At 45.8% G+C, this 15,690-nt stretch overlaps 1 protein-coding gene across 2 annotated transcripts in view; it reads right to left on the reverse strand.

Moving 5' to 3' along the window:
• Positions 1-15,690, reverse strand: part of PLEKHA7 (pleckstrin homology domain containing A7) — a 214,369-nt gene that overhangs the window by 76,273 nt on the left and 122,406 nt on the right. For both annotated transcript variants that reach the window (XM_060104315.1, XM_060104314.1), the window contains exon 4: positions 10,105-10,188. In XM_060104315.1, coding sequence (XP_059960298.1) covers positions 10,105-10,188 — 84 coding nt within the window. The remainder of the gene's footprint in view (positions 1-10,104; positions 10,189-15,690) is intronic.

Genomic DNA, 15,690 nt, shown 5'->3' on the forward strand with positions numbered 1-15,690 from the left:
GGATGATTTGAACAAAGACTTCTCTTTCCTGGACTTGGGCTACATGAATGCTGATTATTCTGCTGGAGGGATGTGGGCTGAAGTTCAAAACAGTGAGCTAAAGTTTTAACTCAATTGCCTCCCCTCTGAAAAGAACAAAAGAAGTCAGAACCACACAAAAATCAGTCTGGAGAAGCCCAGGAGGAAAGTGACCTTCATTCTACTCTGAACTTCCTCAAGGATGTGTCAGGTGAACCTGGGCAGGAAGTCATTTTCTCTGTCCCTCAATTTACCCGTCTACAAAAGGAGCTGCTTCTGCTTCCTACATTTCCAGGAGCAAATGCATATAACACTGTCAGACGTAGTAAGAGAGAGAAGTTATAAATTCAGAAGCCACTCCTTTCTGCTGGGTCTGAATTTAGGTGAGTTTGGTTAATGGGCTCCTCAGCTGCCTCTCAGTCAACATCAGGAACTGGAGCAGACTGAAGCGGCGGCACAGCAAGACCCTATTGCTGTTGCAACAGGTAGGTCACCAGGCCAAGTATCACCAACCCTTAGGGACGGGTACACAAGGTCAAGCAAGCCCAGGGACCAGGCTATATTTGTCCAGTACCTGCTGTGTCAGGCACTTTGCCTGCATTATCTCACTTACCCTTGCAAAGCCAGTTTTACCTTCTCCATTTTGTCAAAGAGGAAACTGAGGCTCAGAGAGATTAATGACTTGCCCAAGAGAGAAGCTGGACTCCAAAACCTAGGCTTCGCCACAGAGATACCATCCCACGGCAAGTCCCAAGGTCTGACAGAAACAGGCTTTTGCTCTTCTCAACCCCAAGAGCAACCCCCAAACCAAGAAGATCCTGGGGTGGTGGAAAGACCATGAGCCCAGAATAACGGGATCTCAACAAAGCTCTGCAGCTTACTGACTCTCCAAGAGTCACGTCACTATTCTGGGCCTCAATTTCCATTTTTGCAAAATGAGGTGAAAAGAACTCTCGTCTCACAAGGTTATGGTTATGTAGACTGAAATGACACTTTGAAAACCACGAAGCACGGCACTCAACGAAAAGCACCGTTTGTCCCTGTTACCAGTGGAGACTCCAGCATTTAAATCTCAGGTATACTTTATTTTTATTTCTAAGGCACTTCTCTCCAGAAAGCTGAAGGTACCAGACCATTAACTTCTGAACAGCAATCATTTCCTATAAACAGCCCTATAAACACCTTCGCTGGGGCTTCTTTAATGTGTAATGACCCTGTGGCTGGGGGGTTGGCCTCCCTTTCTTTCTCCAGGAGAAAGATAATGTCAAGAGTCTTCAAGGCTATGATGGGAGGTTAGGAAGCTATGAGAAATCAGGAATCTCTTACGAAGAAGATATCATTAGATGACATCTGTGTCCCATTAATTCCTAGAAAAATAGGTACCCCGGGCTTCCCTGGTGGCACAGTGGTTGAGAATCTGCCTGCTAATGCAGGGGACACGGGTTCGAGCCCTGGTCTGGGAAGATCCCACATGCCGCGGAGCAACTAGGCCTGTGAGCCACAACTACTGAGCCTGCGCGTCTGGAGCCTGTGCTCTGCAACAAGAGAGGCCGCGATAGTGAGAGGCCCGCGCACCGCGATGAAGAGTGGCCCCCGCTTGCCACAACTAGAGAAAGCCCTCACACAGAAACAAAGACCCAGCACAGCCAAAAAAAAAAAAAAAAAAAGCCAAGCATTTGAAGCCCTTTTTGAAAAAAAAGAAAAATAGGCACCCAAATTCATGCTGTATCCTCAAGGACTCTACATGGAGAACTCAGCTGAGATTACTGGGTGCGTGAGAACAGGCACACTCACAAACAACCAGCACAACCAGCATTTTTTAAGGCGCTCACACCCACTACCCTAAGGGCTTTGGGGAGAGCAATACACAATGAAAAGCAGGAATAAAACAAAGTTCTTGTCCCAAACAGGCAGACACCTCCACACCCCCTCTTCCCAGAGAAAGAGACACACAGACGGACCACCAACGCTCCCTGTACACACTCCCAACACCCCGGGGGAGGCTGTCTGACAGGGGTTTTCATTCAGCGACTGTGGCCTCATTACTCAGCTAAGGCCTTCTGCATTCCTTCCCCTTCACCCCCAGCTCCTCTCTTGAAGCTCCTCTCACAAGCTCCCATTCCTCCCCCGACTCCACACCATCTCAGGGGCTGGAAACCAGCCCAAACGGCAGCCCTCACCCAGCACAACAACAACCCAGCGAGCTTCGAGGGCTCCTCTCTCCCACCTTCAAACCCAAGCACTGTCCTGAACTTGGCCTGAGTCCCGCTCTGCCGTATGAGCCTGGTCCAGTCTCTTCTGCTGTCCAGGCTCCATGTCTCTGTCTATGCCGAGGGAGAACCAGACTTTGACCTCTATTGTCCTCTTCACCTCTGTTCTGCTGTTTCAGAGATGCTACAATTCTAACCCCGGCCTTTGGCAAGCCCATTTCTAGCATATCCGCTCCTCCTGGATTACCAGGCAGCCACTTTACACATTAGAAAATAGCCTTTTCTAATGGAGATCTGGGTACTTCCAAGACCAGGAGGAGGTAAAAGAAGAGGACAAGGAGGGCAGTCACAGGAAGACAAAATCACTGTGCAAGCAGCAGCTTCCTTTCCACACACAGCAAAGCCACCACTGCAGCATCTTCCTCAGCACAGACAGCCGGAGACGTGCTTGCTGTGTGGCAACGACTACATCCCCAGCACCAATGCCCTTCGAAACATCAACATCAAAAGCCAAGCCAACACCCAGGTGTCTGAATGAACTAAGGACACCATCATCACCTCTTCCCTTACCTGTGACTGTCACCAACACCGTCTCTTAGACCAGGAAGGAAAACTGAACAGTCAAGTTTCTGCATCTGCTTGCCAGGTGTTCCCATTTTTCCTCATTTTTCTGCTGCCATGGCAACCAAAAGCAACAGGCAAAGCTAGCCCAAGACTGCCAGTCTGGAAAGACAAGGTGCTGGCTGTATCAGCCGCAGACAGCAACACATCAGCCTCACAGCCCAGGGCTCAGCAGGTGAGCTACAGGACAGACTCCTTCTCCAAGCTCAGAGTTGTAGTGCACCCCCTCTGCCAACCTGGGCTCTTAATCTCTCACTTCGAGCTTTCACCAACTTGAAACTGCAGGAAGAACGGGAGACAGCCATCTCTAGCAGCAGGAGATACCCCACCCCCAGGCATAATCAGCATATGCCTTGGAGAGTCTTGCCCTGCAACCTGCAGCGTGAACCCCCAAAGAGGTCAAAGGTCAGGAAGGTAAGTCTAACCTTCAGCAAGATAGTATCTTTTAAAGTCTTATCCTCCAAACACCACTCATGAAATTCTAGGCAATTCCAACTGTGGTTTTTCTCTAAGCAGTCCAATGAGAAAATGAAGGGCTGCTCAGACCTCAATGGAAGGAACAAGCTAAACTTCCTAGGTTGCCCAGAAAGACAGGCCAGGCAAGGGTCCTCTCCCCTAGTTAGGAAACTCCAAGGTGATCCTGGGGGCCTAACAGCTGGCTTCTGAGCAGAGCAGGCTTCTGAACTTCCAGAGCGCATACTCTCTCAACTAGGCCCCACCTCGTCATCAAATGTTTAACAGAGCCTGGGGATCAGTGTACACAGCCTGCTATCAGTCAGCTGCCAGCCTCCCGGCTCCGGAATGCTTCTCTCCTCTTCCCCAAGAGCTGCAGAGGCGTCTGTCAGCGGCTTCCTGGGCATCCCAGCACTGAGGAGTAAATGCTCCTGCGCACAGCACCAACCACAAAAACCAAAGCCTGGGAGTTCTCTGTGCCAAGGCTTCCGCCTTTATGAGGGCCCCTGGGTGTGGCCCTTTAAGCCACAAGCTCCCAATTCAAGAAAATCACTGAGAATCAGGAAAGAGGCCTTCAGAAGAAGAGACCAAATGATCCAATCACTGTAACTGAAGCCCTGTAAAAAGGCTTGAGGATGTTTTCTGAAGAAGAGACTACAGAGGAAGCTGGCGCCTTTCAAGCAAGCGTGAAGTTATTAGATCACATTTCATTACTGCAAATACAATTACAATTAAAACTTCTAAGGAGCAGTAGCCTACTTAGTCAACACATTAACGCCTAAGTACAGCCAAGGAAGGGGAATGTCTCCTGAAGACCACTGAAATGAGAGGCAGTAGGTGTAGTAGTTAGAGGCATAGCATCTGCGGCCAGACTACCTGGTTTCAAATCCTAACTCTGCCACTTATTAGCTGTGTGACTTCTGGCAAGACCCTTAACCTCTCTGTGCCTCAGTAGCCATGATAATAACATTATCTTCCTCAAAGGACTGTTGTGGAAATTAATATATGGAAAGCACTTAGAGAAGTACCTGATAATAAATCATAAGGACTCTAAGTATTAGCTATACAAATAATAATAATATCAATATTATTATTAGTGGAAAAAGCCAACTCTTATTCTAAGAAGTAGACTACTTCATTTAATGTTAAAGATGAAATTCTAGATCTTGAAACAAGGGATGATAGAAAATCTCCTTCCTAGAAAATTAGAGACTGAGCTGAAATTTGCCTGTCTTTTACTTTTACTCATTGATCTGATGCCTGCCTTTGGCAGCCACGTGATAAACATACCCCACTTCCACCTGCCAGCCCTTCTTGAAGACTTACAGCACATCCTCCTTCATCTTCTCTCCTACAGACTAAACATGATCGGCCATAGGACAGGGTTTCCAGACCCCTTTTCATAAGGGGATTCCCCTCCTCAGGGATATTTCAATTGCTCAACATCCCTCTTGAAATTTAGTACCCAGATCAGAGCGTCTGGGGCTTGGCATGTCCTTGGGGCTCCATAAACTCAGAATGAATTAATGAAGTAGCCCACAAACACCATGGTATACCAGAACTATTCTCCCCCTTTCTCTACACATTATATTTTTATTAATGCAGCCTGGGCTTATATCAGCTCTTCCAAGAGGGATTTCCACACGCTTGTTGGCTTGGGTATGCAGGGGTCTCCCCTGGGGGTCAAGGCTGCAGGACCTGTTGACTGATACCCACCTGCCTTGGGGGTTCTGACAAAGAACTCAGTAGCATAACAGAAAAGGTGAAATGAAAAAACAAACACTAGTCATGCAACAAAAGATGCTCGTCGGGCTTCCCTGGTGGCGCAGTGGTTGAGAGTCCGCCTGCCGATGCAGGGGACACGGGTTCGTGCCCCGTTCCGGGAAGAGCCATGGCCGCTGAGCCTGCGCGTCCGGAGCCTGTGCTCCGCAACAGGAGAGGCCACAGCAGTGAGAGGCCCGCGTACCGCAAAAAAAAAAAAAGATGCTCGTCAGCGACAGTCTCAAAAGGTCCTGCTTCCCTTAATAAATATGCACTGTGGGTTATTAAGCATAGTCATTAGTGCTGACCAACAAATATTTCTGATTCCCTTCCCAGATGCCTGGTAGAAAAGCACTTCCCTGACACCTTGGAGTTAGCAGTGGTCATGTGACTCGCTTTAGCCAATGAGATGTGAGTGAAAGAGCCAGTGCACAATTCACCAAGTTTCCCTTTTCTGGCCTTTGGCAATCATGGAAGCACAGAGATGCAGGTCCTTCAGTAAAGGTGACAGAGCTGAACCCCTCAGGGGACCTATGATGGACACATGGGGCAAAAGTGAGAACCTTAATTGTTCTAAGTCACTGAGATTTTATTTTTCGTTGTTATTACCAGAGCAGACCCTAGACTATCCTGACTGAACCTGTATTACTGAAACAGAAACTGGAACATTCAGAGTTTATGTCCTCTAGATCCACCAGATCATAGCTTTCACATTATTTCTCTTCTCCATGCTTCTAATCAGTAAGATGGGAAACAATCTTTTGGTGGGCATGCACCTGGTACACCAAACAGCTGAGGTGAGCCCCACCTGCCAGCTGTGCGGGAGATGGGTTATCTGTTCACATCAGTAATGCTCTAAAGGAAGTCACCATGAAGAATGTTTTTTTTCTTCTCACAGGATAAGGAATCCCAAGATTATCTGACTAAAATCCATGAGATTGCCACTGCAGCCCAAAGAATGATGGGTTATCTGGAGGAGACTTAAGGATAAATAGAAGAATCTGGGAGTAATTCAGAAGGGATGGGAACAGCAGGTTGTTTAAATCAGTGGTTCTCAAACTCTTACCAGAATCAGAATCACCTGAAGGCTCGTTAAAACACAGTTTATGGGGGTCCTACCTCCAGAATCTCTGATTCAGTAGATCTGGGGTGGGGCTTGAGAATTGCATCCCTAACAAGTTCCCAGGGGATGCTGGTTCAGAGACCACACTTTGAGAATCACCGCTCTAGAAGTGGTGAAACCGAGGCAGAGGCTCTGGCTAGAGGAGTCAATGTGACCGTAACAGACCTTTGGAGAAGGAAAAGAAAAAAGCCAGTTTTCCTTTTTCTACCCAACACATTAATCTGAGAGCTGATATAAAGACACAAACGGGGGCTTCCCTGGTGGTGCAGTGGTTGAGAATCCGCCTGCCGATGCAGGGGATGTGGGTTCGTGCCCCGGTCTGGGAAGATCCCACATGCCGTGGAGCAGCTAGGCCCGTGAGCCATGGCTGTTGAGCCTGCGCGTCCGGAGCCTGTGCTCCACAACGGGTGAGACCACAACACTGAGAGGCCCACATACCTCAAAAAAAAAAAAAAAAAAAAAAGACACAAACGGTCACCTCAGCCATTTTTTTTCTCACCACATAATACACTACACAACAAAATTAAGCTCCTCTAAGGGAACAAAGTGGAAATCATATTCCTTAGCACAGTTTTAAAAAATGGTTCCTGGGAAGGCAAATAATGCCTCACTCACCCTCCAGAGCTCCCCCAGGATTTACCTGGAGGAAAAGCCAAGTCTATTTCAGGAGGAAGCCATTTGGATAATTGGCTGCAACCTCCCTCTCCAACCTTATCTCTCCTTCACAAACCTCCATTACATGTCAGTCTTCTTCTGGAAGACTGCCTATCTCCACTTTATTGAGTTGTTTTGCTGGGGTTTTATCTTGCTCCTTCATCTGGTACATAGTCCTCTGCCTTTTCATTTTGTCTATCTTTCTGTGAATGTGGTTCTCGGTCCACAGGCTGCAGGACTGTAGTTCTTCCTGCTTCCGCTGTCTGCCCTCTGGTGGATGTACAGGGTAATGCCTTATTTCTGCTAGTGTTGGAGGGTCTCCTGCAGAGGCGGGAGGCAGCTGTGGCTCACGGTGGGGACAAGGACACTGGCAGCAGAAGTTCTGGGAAGTGGCATGTCAGTCTTCTTGCCAAGGCTGGTCACACGTCCCTCAGCTGTGAATGACCCTCACACTCGTGCACACTTATCTTCTCTTATCTAAATCTTCCCCCTTCCTCCAGTTTAGGGCCAGACACCTCAAGAAAGTCTTCCCTCTCTTTCCTCCCCATCACAGCCAATCAATCACCAAGTCCTGTCAGTTTTACCTCCCAAGTATCTCCAGAATCCACTTGGTGCTCTTCGTTTTTCATTCTAACTCAACTAGTATAGATCCCCCATGCTCTCCCCTCTCCGTCTTTGCACAAGTTGTTCACCTTAACTGGTCAGGTCTCAATTTAAACAACATCCTTTCCCAGCATGGAGAGGCCTTCCACAATCCCTGAGCCAGGTTAGAACCCTCTTTTATCAACTCCCATTGAACCCTATACTCCCTCTATCCTGAACATTTATCACATTTGTGATATCTTGTTTAATTATCTTCCCTACTCAACCGTAAGCTCTTCACAGACAGGACCACATTTGTCTTGTTTGCTGCTATAACTGCAGAGTCTGGCATAGCCCCTGACACATGGAGGCACTGACTAAGTATTCAATGAATAAGTGCAGCAATCACCACATCAGTTCATAGGAATCATCCTTTTCTCTCAATGCCTAAAGCACATTCTGTCTGCTTCAAGGAATGTCTGGCCATACAGTTGTACCCATCATCTGAAATGAGCAAGCACCCCTTATGACATTCAGGAAACGGGATCTAGAGGGAAAAAGTGACCCTTGAAAAGAAGGAATATCTTTTCCTTGGAAACTGGATGGAATTGAGATTAGCTGCAGAGATATTTTGGTAGGATAAAGAGGCTACCTTCTCAGAAGTGGTCAAGGGATAAAGTCTTCTGTTAACAATGAGAAAAAGGATGTATGTGACAGAGGTGTTTAGTGATGGAAAGTGTGCATTTCTCCAGAAGCTCTTATTAAAGTTGGTAACTTCTCAAGCTAAATGTTCTGATGGATTCTACATCCAGACCTTTAATAATGACAGGCGCCTGTGTCTCCTGGATGCCTAAGGAGGGGGGCTGAACTCAATAACCTCCCAAGAGCTTCTAACCTTCAGGATTCTATAAACAAACTCATTCCAACCTGGAATTCGGAGAATCCACATTCTGGCTTTGTCTTTACACAGCAGGTCTTTTTCAATGTAGGAGATAAGACAATCTTTACCTTGCATCCCCTCTTTCTCTAATAGTATTAATGTTTTCAAAGTCAAACATCCCCAACCCCCCACAAGCCCCACAGTCTGGCTGTCATGTCCTGTGGGCCACGAGCACCAAAATAACTGAGTAAACAGCTTCTGACTAGGGCAAGGGTTAAACCTGACCAAAAAGAGATCAGGCTGGGATGACATCCTGGCTTTTCTACTTCTAGCCAGGCAACTTTGGGCAAGTGACGTGACTTCTTTGGGTCTTAGTATCTTCGTCTCTAAGATGGTGATGATGGTCTACCTCTCAGGATTATTGTATTAAATGAGATATGCATATAAAATCCCCAGCACAGAGTAAACATGCAAGGAATGTCAGTATGATCACAATTACAGATTTCTAGATTTAAAAGTTCTGTTGGATAATGATTCTAAGTTGAAAACACTATTGAGATGAAATAATATGTTCGGAATTTGCTTCAAAATAATCCAGGGGTGAGGGGGAGGGTACAGATAAAATAAAATCAGTCATGTTTGGAAACTGTTGAAGATGGGTAATGAATATATCGGATTTATTACTGTATCTCTCTACTTTTGTATATGTTTGAAATTTTCCATGTTAGTTTAAAAGTTTAAGTACTGAGAGAGGGAAATGTTGTAAAAATATAAATACTGATAATTTAAGATTATATTTGAACATATCTAGGTGATTGAACAGAAGAAAAGTGATTTGAAGGGGGAAAAAAAATCTTTGGGAATTCCCTGGCGGTCCAGTGGTTAGGATTCCGCATTTTCACTGCCGAGGGATTGGGTTCAATCCCTGGTCAGGGAACTAAGATCCCACAAGCTGTGTATCGCGGCCAAAAATATATATATACACATATATACACACACACACACACACACACATTATACATATATATGTATGTGTGTGTATATTTTTTTAAAGAAAAAAAAGAAAAACGCTTAAAGCCAATGTCTCTATTAGTTTCTCAGACAGAATTGTTTTCTTCAAACAGAACTGTCTCAAATGATCAGAAGGGAACACAGACACTTGCACACATTTCTCTGCCTTCATTTTTGGCAGAACACCTCCCCAAAATGTATGCGTGGGCTGTACCTGCATTTTTAAGCAGACAAGCCCTGGGTGGTACAACCTACCTCTGAGCACCCCAGAGGCCCTGGTGAAATGGGACTGAGGGGCAAGACGGTGCCCGTGTTAGGGAAAGCAAGCAGAAAGGACTCAAAATGTTCAGGGACAATGGGTGCCACCAGCCCTCCTCTCTTCTAAGCCCTGGCTTTGGGCTCTTATATGAGGCCTCCTCAGGAGGTTGGTTCAGCTGGACCTGAGGCTGTATTTAAGGTACTCTCACAACAGGTGAGTGGGTCCTCTCAGAGCACAGCTAGTGTGTTAGGTGATGCTTGAGGGGAAAGGGATCATTCGGGGAAAGGGAGCTATGAAGAGGCTCAATAACCATCACGGCATATCCCCATATCATCTCCCCGCTTCCACATCTACCCGCTGAAAGAAGTCTAGAGATTGACAAACAAAATTCTCGAGTTTCACCTTGAATCAAACAATCCATGCCAAGCCCCTATGTCTGAGAGAGAAAATAGTCCAACAAGCTTTGTTTTAAGCAAATGCCTTTAAGCTCCCAAGCTCTGCCTGGAAAAGGAGAATATACAAATGTACTTACTCTTCTTGAAGAATAAATTCGCTATTTTCTGGAGAAAACTGCCCACTCACAGGATGCCTGAAGGCTGTGGTCTGCTGGTTATGGCTAAAGAGAGAGAGAGATAATGAATGAGAAGTCCTGTGAATGGAAAGGCTCACAGACACAACAATAGGTCATTAATGTCTGAGGATCCCTGGTCAACACAGACTCCTCCCAGGGTAAGACCACTCCAGAACCCAGCTGCACTGAAAAACCAAAAACTTCCAGCTCAGGCGCCAAAGCCCACCTAAGATGTGGGGATTTCAATTCTAGGCAAGTCTTGCCTCCAAGACAGCACTGTATCTTAGAGAGACAGTCCATGAAGGGCTAACTCCAACAAACTGACTCACTCAGCGAAAGTTACCTTAAGATGGCACGAGCTGAAAACAAGAATGAAGGAAAGCAGAAGGCACTTTCAACAGCTTCCAAAACCCATGAACCAGGGAAAGAATCCTAAGAATTAACATCCACCCAGAAAAATCTATCTTCTTAAAATTCTTCTCCCTACTACAAAATGTCTTCACTTCAGTGATGGGATATAAATGTATGGGCATGTCTCTGCAACGTGACCTGTACAATTTCAACACTGTGGAGTTTCTATCACCCTTTTGAAGTGAGAAGGGATCAGCTTCCACGCCGAGTTGACAGACACAACTGAAGTGTGTAGGTGTTTTGTGTATTCATAAAGGCTGCCTGGTTCTTTGAAAGGAAGGAGGAGTTGGCTCTAGAGGCTGCTGCTCTGATCCACGAATAAACTAACCTAACCTCCTTTTTCTATTCTTTAAAGAATATGATTTGTGTTAAAATGTTTTTCTCAACCGCGAAATCATAGTTATTTTAGAAATTTTAGAAAATATAGAAAGAAAAAAGGTCACCCATGATCTCACCACCTAGAGATATACCTGGGTATCTTCTCCTTCCTAGTTTTCTTTTTTTTTAATCATTTTATTTAAAAAAATATGATTTTACTATATTTAGAAATCTGTATCCTGCTTTTTTCACATCAAATTAACATAGACAATTTCCTATGTCATTAAGATGTCTTCATTTGAAATAGGTGAATAATAAATAGTCTTATCATACAGATGTAAAATTTTTTTCATATAACTGTTCAAAGAATGTTTACTGGCCATCTGTGTGCCAGGTACTGCCTGAGGTGCTAGAGATACAGAGCGAACAAAAAAGTCCTTACCCCGCAGTGCTTACATTCTAGAAAGATTTACATTCTTCTAATGCTGGACATTTTAGGTGCTTCCCCTACCCCACCCCCACTATTATAGTCAATATATCTTTGCATATATGGGCTTTTTCTTCAATTCGAATTATTTCCTTGGGTTAAAGTCCCAGAAGTAAAATTACTAAATCAAAGGGCATGGTCATTTTTTAAGGCTCCTTATACAGACGGTTAAAATGCTTTTTCTTGTCAGAGTCAACATATCATCTCAGTTCGATAGTGCTAAGATATCAGCCCCGTCCCCAAACTGAGCCCTGACTCACCCCAGAGATTAGTAGGCTTAAATGAGCATAGCATAAAGGTTAAAAAATAAAAAACCTCTAAGCCTACAAAGTTTGTCTTACTTTGCCCTGGGGCTGTCAGAGCGTCCTGCATTCTGGTGTCTGGGTAAAGCTGGCACTGAGGTCTGAGCAGCCTGAATCCTAATAAGCCCTATGTGAAATAGGCAGAGCTATCAGGCCAGTCTGCTCCCTGGCCCTGCAACTGCACACCACCCCTAGCACCCTCTCAACCCTCCCAACCACTGCCAGCCTCCGAATTCCCAGCTCCTGGTTCCAGGCAAAGCCCTTGGAATCCTATGACCTCATCTGGCAGGCAGCAGACTGTTCTTCCCCAAAAAATAGAGTTGAGGAATGAGCATCTGGATAAGGATGAGAAGCAGGCCCCCATAACACCTATTTCAGAAATCCTTGCATTGTGTTCATGGGTTAGGCTTTATTTGCACCCAGTTTCTTTTAGCCATCTCCATTCACCAGGGAATTTGAAAACACTCTACCTAAGCCTGCCTCATTTCTACCTAGAGAAAAAAAAAAAAAAATGCTCTGCTCATAATGGGAATAACAATAATTCCTAATCACGATTACCTCTACAAAGCCTTTTCTTACACATCTTAACTATCAACACCGTCGACCCCTGTTTTATGAATGAGGAAATGGCTCAGAGAGGTTGAGACTTGCTCAAGATAACTTTGTCAATAAGTGATAAGACTGGGACATGAATCCAGGTCTTCAATTTCTAAATTCGATGCTCTTTGCATGATAACCTGCTGTCCCCTTCCCTTAGGAGTCTGTGGGGCTGGCAGCTTCCTGGTCAAGATCAGAAGTCCCTAAAGTCAAGGCACCTGAAAAACAGCAGCATCTACTGCTACTCCCTCTCCCTCCCCTTATGCCCAGGGCCAAATTTCTGAATGACACTACCTGTGTGGCACTCAGTAGCCCCCAAACAGCCTTTGGTCCTATCCCAAGGTCAGCCTGGTGAATCTCTGGTAGATGTGAGCAAAGAGCAAATCTTCTATGTGCTTGGAGCAGCATCCGGCATCCAGCAATGCCTTCATATACACTGTACAACCTGAATAGCAACTCCTGGGCTCCCCACACCCAACCTGTACCAGCTTAAACAAGCCCAGGGTCTTGGGTAAATGAATCCTGAGCTGGAAGGTGCAGGCACTGCGATGATTTTCACATTCTAACATTAGAAGAAAGATAGTGTTTTAAAGTGGGCAAAAATATAGCTGTCACTTGATCAGACCTAGAGGCAGCTCCTCAACCTTCCTTCCCTAATATGGATGCTGCCCTTGTTGCTAAAAACAGTTATCAACCACAGCACCATCACCACCATTTCCTGCATTTACATGAAGTTTTAAGTGTGGTCACATTCATTATTGTATTTGACCCTCCCGAGTACCCACTGAGGTAGGCAGCACAGATATTTTTATTCCTATATTATGCAAAAAGAAATGAAGATGTGGGTTACGGGATGTTATTGGAAGACTAAGTTAAAAAAAAAAAAAAGGACTCAATACATTGAGAAAAGAGATGAATCAAAGCATTGCCTCCTGGGGGACTTCCCTGGTGGTCCAGTGGCTAAGACTTCGAGCTCCCAGTGCAGGGGGCCCAGGTTCGATCTATGGTCAGGGAACTAGATCCCACATGCCACAACTAAGAGTCCGCATGCTGCAACTAAATATCCCACGTGCCGCAACGAAGATCCCATGTGCAGCAATGAAGACCCGATGCAGCCAAATTAATAATAATTAAATAAAAATTTTAAAAAGTAGTAATGCCTCCTGAATACTGAGGTCTTAAAATTCGATGGTTTCTGGATCAAACTCGCCCAGCTTGTTAATGGCAGAGCTTCTGGTTCAGCACTTTTTGGCAAAGGAAGAAGAGTTAGGTCCTTGGACTATTTCATTCAATCTGCCTAAACACCCAGGAGGGCAGGCTGTGTTTCGTTACATCAAGCCACAGGTGAGGAAAGGCCCAGAAAGGGGAAATGACGTGCCCACAACAGTCAGCTCCTGTGTTCCTGCACCCACCACCTTTCTGATCTCTTTCTACCACTCCAGGCTCACCTTCACCAAATGGAGGTTGTCTATTGAACGCTGGATTCCCCCACCCATTGGGAGATTGCAAAGTCCTCGGACTTTTCCTGCTGTCCTCAACCCCTCAGCCCAAAAGCCCCCAGCCTGCCCCATTTCCTGACTTTTGATTTTCTAAAACCCATGAAGAATCTCATGTCCTATCACCCTATCTTAAGATGAAGTTAGCAGGCAAAGACAAATCCCCTGAAATACCTGTTCTTAAACCTGAATTGCCACCTTGCTCCCTGGCAGTGATGTAGGTGACCCGGCCGGGAGCCAGGTGGCTGGTTTCAACTGAGCACAGAAACTCTCGCTCCTCCATACAAGGGCTTCTGTTGCATTTCAGACTACTGAGAAAGTAACTCGGCAGATGAGGTGGAGCAGAACCTAGCCTTTATCTTCGGATCCCACTCTTCCTGCCAGGAGCAGCCCTCCAGGCTGAAGGGCAGCCAGTCTCGCCTGTGAGAGGACCAGGGAGCACGGGTGGAAGATGGCAGGGAAGGACAAGCCCCATAAAGGGGGGCCATGGGTAACCATCCATGTAAACAAGGACGTCTTCACAAGCCCTGGGCTGGAAGGACTTGGGTTAGGCCCTAAAGAAGTAGGACAGCCCACACAGGAGACTTGGTAAGAGAACAGAGTGAGGACCAGGGAGAACCGGAGACTGATTTGAGCTCACTAGAAGGAAGAGCCCCACCTACAGCCACAGACAGGGCTAGTCAAAATGTAAATGAGTCCTACAGGTTCTTGCAACATTTTTGCAAGATTAATTCTTCCATTCATACAGATTCTGACTATAATGTGAACAGTGACTCTGGTTGGTTAAACATAAAGGTTCCAATTTACTTAGCACAGCCATTTTTTTTGGCATGGCAAGAAGTTCTGGAGTTATGTGAATGGTGCTCAAGAGTGGAGGTCGGAGCAGCCTGATAAATCTGCTTTTCTGATGTGGTGGTATTGGTATGCCGAGAGTGTGACAGATCTGCTCTATCAGCACGAGCTCTTATCTGGCCCCTGCTATAAAGAGGAGAAGAAACAACTTAAAATGTAAGGAAAGTATCCGGCCTTGAAGCCCACGGAGGGACTCTATCAAGGCTCTTCTCATTGGTATGCTTGGCGGCAGCTGCCACTCTGGGCCTTCTGGCTCCTCAATACAGCTCTCAGAATGCTGTAAAAGAGTCACCCTACAGACCTCAAGCCACAGTCTGCACTGCCTCCAGACTTGTTAAGGCACTTACTATCTCTGTTCTAAATCCCAGTGTCTCCAGAAAGCCAAGGTTCCAGGTAACCTACTAATACTCCTAGTTAGGTCCCCAAATTAATAATCCAAACTCCAAAAACACAAGAAATTGCCTCCCCCCTTCAGCTCCCATGTGGGCTGCAGAGTAAAGAGGTAGCGGCCAACAGTCGAAATGGCATCTCTACATTCCCCCAACACTTCTTAAGAAACTTTTGTTTTATTTTACTTAACACTTTTACAAAATTGCTCATTTAGTACAAAGTGTCACCGCTATTCGTGTGGCATTTCCTAAGGGGGCTGAGGACGTTACTGAAGTGGTCTTTGGAGCTTGCACTATTTGTAAATGTCAAGCAGCTCGCTGCACACTGGCATTACTCTGACAGGTCTTTCTTCCAGAAGCATGGGAATCAGGCCTTGGCGAGACAACATATGGTTCCCATCCTCTCTCCAAGTGAGTGCCATCAACACAGTATTAAGCAGCCTCCTTCAATATCCACCCTGGGCAACAAGTCAGCCCAGAGTCCTGGGGTCAGAAGATCTGGGTTCAAACCAGAACAAGCCACCTCAGGTCTCTGAGCCTCATTTCTTCCATTGGCAAATAGGAAATAATAATAATATACTTCCAAAAGGTTGTTGTGAGGATATATGAAAGGGCATCACACAACACCTAGCATACAGAAGGTACTCAATTCATGTTTGTTGAACCTGGCTGTGTCTTTTTTTTTGTTTTGTTTT

The sequence above is a fragment of the Mesoplodon densirostris genome, chromosome 7 (genome assembly GCF_025265405.1).
Source record: "Mesoplodon densirostris isolate mMesDen1 chromosome 7, mMesDen1 primary haplotype, whole genome shotgun sequence".
Lineage (NCBI taxonomy): Eukaryota > Metazoa > Chordata > Mammalia > Artiodactyla > Ziphiidae > Mesoplodon > Mesoplodon densirostris.